The 6,477-nt window shown below is 51.8% G+C and overlaps 1 protein-coding gene across 1 annotated transcript; it reads left to right on the top strand.

Moving 5' to 3' along the window:
* Nucleotides 1-4,534: 4,534 nt before the first annotated feature.
* LOC130043284 (N-formyl peptide receptor 2-like) lies at nucleotides 4,535-5,593 on the top strand. The gene has a single exon (XM_056135539.1). The coding sequence runs from the start codon at nucleotides 4,535-4,537 to the stop codon at nucleotides 5,591-5,593; it is 1,059 nt and encodes a 352-aa protein (XP_055991514.1).
* The last annotated feature ends 884 nt before the right edge of the window (nucleotides 5,594-6,477 follow it).

The raw sequence follows: 6,477 nt of genomic DNA, 5'->3' as shown, positions 1-6,477 counted from the left end.
GCTCTTACCACTCTGGCTCCCCCAAACATGAAATTTCCTGAAAACAAAAAAAAAAAACTGTTGTTTTCAGTAAAACAAATGAGTTGGGTCAGTCTTTTCAGGATCTTGGCGTTCTTTTTTGGGGGAGAATCCACATTAGTGTTCAGGGGTCACTCTGGCTATAACACAGAGCACCCTGCGGGTGCTAAGGATCAGACCCAGATCACTGTGTGCGCAAGGCAAGCGCCTAACCCACTGTTCTTTTTTGTTTCTGTGCCACACCTGGCAGTGCTCAGAGCTGACTCCTAGCTCTGCACTCTTGGCAGACCTGAGGGACCCTATGGAGTGCCGGGGATGGAACCTGGGTTGGCCGTGTGCAAGTGCCCTCCATTCCGTGCTGTCTCTTGGCCCAAGAACAGGTTTATTCAACCATCATCTCTGTCCCTTCATTCAAAATCCTCTCATTGTTTCATCTTCTCGCGTCTCTGGAAGGAGAGTGCCTGGGCACCCCGATTCCAGGCCTTGGCCCGTTGGAGGACTGAACCCCAGCCTCAGTCAGGAGACTGCCAGGCCTGAGTTTTGGAGGAAAGTGTGCCAAGAACAGTTCCAGAGCCCCTGTGGGGACCTCAATAGGCTCTGAACCTTCTGACTTCTGATTGGTCTCAACTCCTTGTCCCTCCCCTTCATCCTACATTAAGAGCACAGCCAGGCCCTTCCTCGGAGTTACCACACAGGAAACAAGAACAAGTGACAGGAGAGGGAGTCGGCTGGTGGTAAGTTGGTGCTGCACCTTTGGGGATGTATGACTGGGTGCTGTGGCAGAGATCTCGCACCCTTGAGAGCTGGGCTGTCTGCAGAGTCCGCATGAGCCCCTGTCTGAGATTTTGCCAGTCCAGGCAGAGAAGGGCTGTTAGGTATAAAATGGCCCGGCAGGCCAAATGGATGTGAGATAGCTCAGCAAACATTTTATATTGGCTCCTTGTTCAAATGATTTTTTTTTGAAGGGAGAATGGAGGAGAACACCCAGCAGTGCTCAGGGCTGACTTCTGGCTCTGTGCTCAGGGATCACTCCTGGTGGGGCTCAGGGGCCCAATGGGGTGTCGGCTATCAAACCTGGATTAGGTGGACTGTCTCTCCAGTCCTCAAATATTCTTTATGGCACATTGGGTTAGACACACAGGTTAGTAGAAATACTGTATTGTTAGCAACAATAATTTCTGTGATTTTGTAGGAGTTGGAGGTCACAAGACTAGAGAGGTAGTATAGCAGGTAGCGTGTTTGTCTTGCAACAGGAAGCAGAATCAACAGGAAACTTTCTTCACTCTCGCGGGTTCAGGTGGATTGGACGGTTTTGGAGAGGAAAGGCTAAAACAGTTCCAGGGAGTGAAAGTGATGGTCCTCTAGTCTGAGAGGTCAGTTGGCAGGTCCTCTGGGCACCACCATGAACAAACCTGGGCAACATCCTGGATGTGCCCCCCACTCTCCACAAACAGACCAGAAAACCCAGGGAAGTTCTGATTGTTCTCACTTGCTCCTTGAAATATGATGCGAGGCCTCAGCTGAGAATGAGAGAGGGAAAGGGAGTAGGGGGAGGAGGTAACGGAAACAATTATTCCAAAATTTGGAAATGGGAATATGTGAGTGACCCAGACAGACTGATTTTCTGCTTGAAATCTGTGGTCAGGGGCCAGAGCCCCAGGGAGGGCAGTTGTCCTGCATGAGGATGACCTGGGCTCCATCTCTGGCACCCCACAGGGTCCAAGCTCCTCTAGGGAGTGACCCCTGAATACAGAGCCAAGAGTAAGCCCTGAGCACCCCCAGATTTGGCTGTACTCCGTGCCCCACCAAAGGAAATGAAATTTGTGGTCACCCCTTAAAATAACTGTGACACGGGCAAGTCACTTTTCCTGCTGGTTTCTCCCATGGCATGAGGATCCCAGGGGTAGGACATTGTTTTTAGACATGGTAAAATGTGTAATCACTGGTCCAAGTTAGATGCTTGTCAGAGCAGCCTGAGCTGTGGTCACCGGAAATGTCTGCGCGGATTCTCTCCCGTGCCCACTGTTGGGACAGCGCAGGGTTTTGCAATCTTGCTTCATAGCTTCTTTCCCCAGACATTGCTTCATCAACCCCCTTTGTGGTTTTAAAACCAGTTTCTTGTAGACGACTGGGTCCTTTGGCTCTTCAGGGTGCTCAGCAGGAGCAGGGTGTGTGGTAAAGATCTGGATGCTGAGGAAGTTCGAGGTAGGGAGAGGGAAGAGCTGGCTTCTGGGAGATCTGGCCCATGTCGGCTGTTTCAGACATAATTATCGTGCCTCATCAGATCATGATCTCCTCACCTGAGAAGGGCTGCCTCCCTCCAGGGGCCATATGGGGTGCCCAGGATGGAGCCTGGGTCTGCTGTGTTCAGATATCAGGCCCACTGGCCTATGTCTCTGGCTCCAGGATTCTCATTCTTTTTATAGTTTTCTCTTTTGTTTGGGAGTCACATCTGGAGGTGGCTTACTCATGGCACCTCAGAGGACCACATATGGTGCTGAGGCTCGAATCCAGGATGGTGTGTGCAAGGCAAGTGCCTACCTGCTGTGCCATCTTTCCAGCCTAAGACTCTCCTTCTTAAGAGGAGGTATGGCCTCACTTCTCCCTAGAAGAGCTCCCCTTGGGGGGACTGCTCGGGATTCAGTCTTGAGCTCACTGCCAGAGCAGATGAAGCGACAGAGATCCCAGAGGCTGAGGAGATGGATGAGGATGGGAGGAGGGTGGAGTGAGGATGTCTGTCACCAAACCACAGTGTGGAGTTGTCTTCATGGAACAGTGGGGTGTGGAGGTCAGCTGGGTGGGCAGCGGCCCCTGCTGTGGCTGAAGAGTGGACAGAGGACTTGGTAGCATCCCCCCATTTTTTACTGAATCACAGTGAGATACAATTATAATGCTTTCATATTTGAGTTTCAATCATATAATGATCGAACACCCATCCCTCCACCAGTGCACATATTCCACCCCCAATGTCCTCATATCCTCTCCCCCATCCAATCCCCCTCCTGCCTCTATGGAAGACAGTTTCTCCCATACTCTCCCTCTACTTTTGGGCGTTATGGTTTGCAATACAGACACTGAGAGTCTATCACACATGGTCCCTTATCTACTTTCAGCACACATCTCCACCCTGAATGATCCCTCCAATCATCATTGACTTAGAGATTCCCTTCTGTATTCCAGCTGCCTTCTCTCCCAGCTCATGAGGCCGACTTCCAACCATGGAGGACTCAGAATTGTGACCAGGCAGGATTAGTCCTTCCACCGACTTCTGAAGTGATTTTTTTCAAAAGGTTCCAGAAGTCTCTGGCCAGCAACTTTTTCTGTCTCTTTTCTTGCTGGGGTTGCACGTGGCGCTGCTGGAAGCTAGGCAAGGGGTGGAGTTCGGGGTGGTTCTGAGTGGTTATGGGGACCACCAGATGCCTATGTTATGTCCCGGGAAGGGAGTTTAGCTAGCACATTGACCAGTCCAGAGGTAAGGCTGCAAATGCAAAGCCCCTTTTGCTAACTTGAGCTAGGGTTCAATTCTCATCCAAAGTAGTGGAGTCTTGACTAGGGCCTCGACTCTGATTTCTGAGCAGCTTATAGAGGGTTTGGTTTAATAACAGCATTTTTCCCCAAGAACTGACAATATGTTTCCAATTCTGGTCCCTGTCCAGTAGATGACTCCAGAAACCAGCATTATATTTCATATTATTGGTCCCTGTCTGGTCCTGTGATTCCACTCCCTAGGCCTTCTCTACTTGCCTGGGCCTCGCTGCCCATGCCCCCTACTTCGATAGGTTTTTGCCACGGGATGGTTTATCTGCCCATGACTACATTGTTATCTGAGAAGCCAGGACTTTCTAATGAGAAAACCAAAACTTAGGCCTGCTGAGTTCTGGTTTTAAGGTGTAGCCTGTCATGGCTCCACTTCAGCTTCCCACCAAGGATGGGCCATATTTTCAAGGCAAGACCTGAGCCGTCTCCTTGGGCCTTGGCACACTCTTCTGGCAGGCGAGTAGGGAATGGTGGGGGCTGCACCGGGAGCACCCTGGATGGACAGAGCGCCACAGGTACGATGCCCACGAGTGAGATGGCCTCTCCCTTCTGTGTGTGACTGTTAGTGGGTTGGGGACTCACTAGGAGATGCAGAGGCATCAGAGGCTGTGAGCAGGATGCAGAGACCAAACCCAGGTGGTCGAGAGCCTAGACAGTCTCTTGCAGGCAGCTGGAGTGCAAATAAGCCATGGCCTTTCCCCAGACGGCTAAAGACAGTAGAGTGTGGAAACTGTGATCATTTTTGGGGGTGTGTGCCTTGTGGGGTGTGCTGGTGGGCATGGGGGTGTGTGCAGAATGGGGTGAGCTGTTGGGTGTTGGGGTGTCTGCAGAGTGGGGTGTGGTGGTGGAAGTAGGGTGTGTTGGTGGGTTGGGACCTGCTGGTGGGAGCAGGTGTCTCTGTCGAGGGCAAAGCTGATTCTGTGAGGACGTCTCACTGCTGAGGAATGGCCACTGTCATGGTTTTTCAGGTGCAGCCAGGATGGAGCCCAACCTCTCTGCCCTCCTGAATGGCTCTGAAGAGACAGCCTCCACTTCTGAACCTGCTGGCATCACTACTCTACGGATCTTCTCCCTGGTGGTACTGGGGGTCACCTTTGTCCTCGGTGTAGTGGGCAATGGGCTTGTGATCTGGGTAACTGGCTTCCGGATGCAACGCACTGTCACCACCGTCTGTTATCTGAACCTGGCCTTGGCCGACTTCTCCTTCACGGCCACACTCCCCTTCCTCATTGTCTCCAAGGCCATGAATAACGAGTGGCCTTTTGGCTGGTTCCTATGCAAGCTGATTCATATTGTGGTGGACATCAACCTCTTTGGCAGTGTCTTCCTCATCGCCTTCATCGCACTGGACCGCTGCATCTGTGTCCGGCACCCTGTCTGGGCCCAGAACCACCGAACTGTCAGCCGGGTTGCGAAACTGCTTCTTGGGCCCTGGATTCTTGCCTTCATTCTGACTGTGCCAATTATCATCTTCATGACCACGGTTCAGGATGGAAATGGGCATACCTATTGCATCTTGAATTTTGCGATGTGGGGCAGAACCCGGGAGGAGAAGATCAAGTTTCTCATCGACATGCTGTTAGTCCGGGGCAGCATCCGTTTCATCATTGGCTTCAGTATGCCCATGTCGGTGGTTGCCATCTGCTACGGCCTCATTGCGGCCAAGATCCGTCGGAAAGGCATGATCAATTCTAGCCGTCCCCTGCGGCTGCTCACTGCTGTCGTGGCTTCTTTCTTCCTCTGCTGGTTCCCTTTCCAGCTGGTCGCTCTCCTGGGCACAATCTGGCTTAGGGAGACATTGTTTGAAGGCAGGTACAAGATCCTTGCCATGCTGTCCCACCCCACGAGCGCCCTGGCCTTCTTCAATAGCTGTCTCAACCCTCTGGTCTACGTGTTTGTGGGCCAGGACTTTCGAGATAAGCTGATCAGTTCCCTGCCTGCCAGTCTGGAGAGGGCCCTGACCGAGGACTCCACCCCAACCACAGATAGCACCACCAAGGCCGCCCCCGCTGCTGAGGCCAAATCCCAGGCACCATGAAGTCGTCTCGGATGGAGCTCGAGCTCTACTGCTTCCCCCCAGTGTCCCGTCCCAGCTTTATGTCCCATGGGTCATACTGAATAAAAACAAATTGCTACCCCTGATTCGATGGTGGGAAAATAAATGGTTGTAAAGGAGTCATGTTTCAGCTTTTGGGACAGACACCCAAATCCCGGGTTAAGTGGAGGTGTGTACCACTTAAAGGAGATACAGATTCTTGGAGAATTTGAACAGCCTCGGTAAAAGGGTGTATTGAGGGGAAAATATTATTTCACTCCTGAATTTTGCTCTGTTTGGGGCCATGCCTGGTGGTTCTGGGAGGGTGGGGGTGAAGATACTACCAGTTTGTTTCAAGTTATTCCTGGAGGTCCTCCGGGGACCGTGTGCACCCCTGGCATGCAAAGGGTGTGCTCCAGTCCTTTGAGCTTTCTCCCTAGCTGTGCTCAGGAATGACTCTTGGCTCTGTGCTCGGTGATCACTCCTAGAAGTGCTGGAGGGACCAGGTGTGGTTCCAGGGATTGAACTCAGGTTAGCCACAAGCAAGGCCAGTGCCTGAGCTATTGGCTCTCCATCCTTCTATAGGATTTTTTTTTTGTTTATTTTGGGGCCACATTCCTTGGTGGTCAAGGTTTATGCCTGACTCTGCACTTAGGGGTCACTCCTAGTGGGGCTCAATGGATCATATGTGGTGCTGGAAATTGAACTTGGGTCAGCCACATGTAAGGCAAGTGCCCTATATGCTGCACTGTCTCTTCAGAACTCTTTATAGAATTTTTTCTTTGGCTTTTTGCGTCACACCCGTTGATGCACAGGGGTCACTCCTGGCTCTGCACTCAGGAATTACTCCTGGTGCTCAGGGAACCATGGGATATGGGATGCTGGGG

This window comes from Sorex fumeus, unplaced genomic scaffold, assembly GCF_029834395.1.
Source record: "Sorex fumeus unplaced genomic scaffold, SorFum_2.1 ptg000122l, whole genome shotgun sequence".
NCBI classification, from domain to species: Eukaryota; Metazoa; Chordata; class Mammalia; order Eulipotyphla; family Soricidae; genus Sorex; species Sorex fumeus.
Note: the sequence above shows the minus strand (reverse complement) of the source record. Positions and strands in the feature narration are given on the sequence as shown.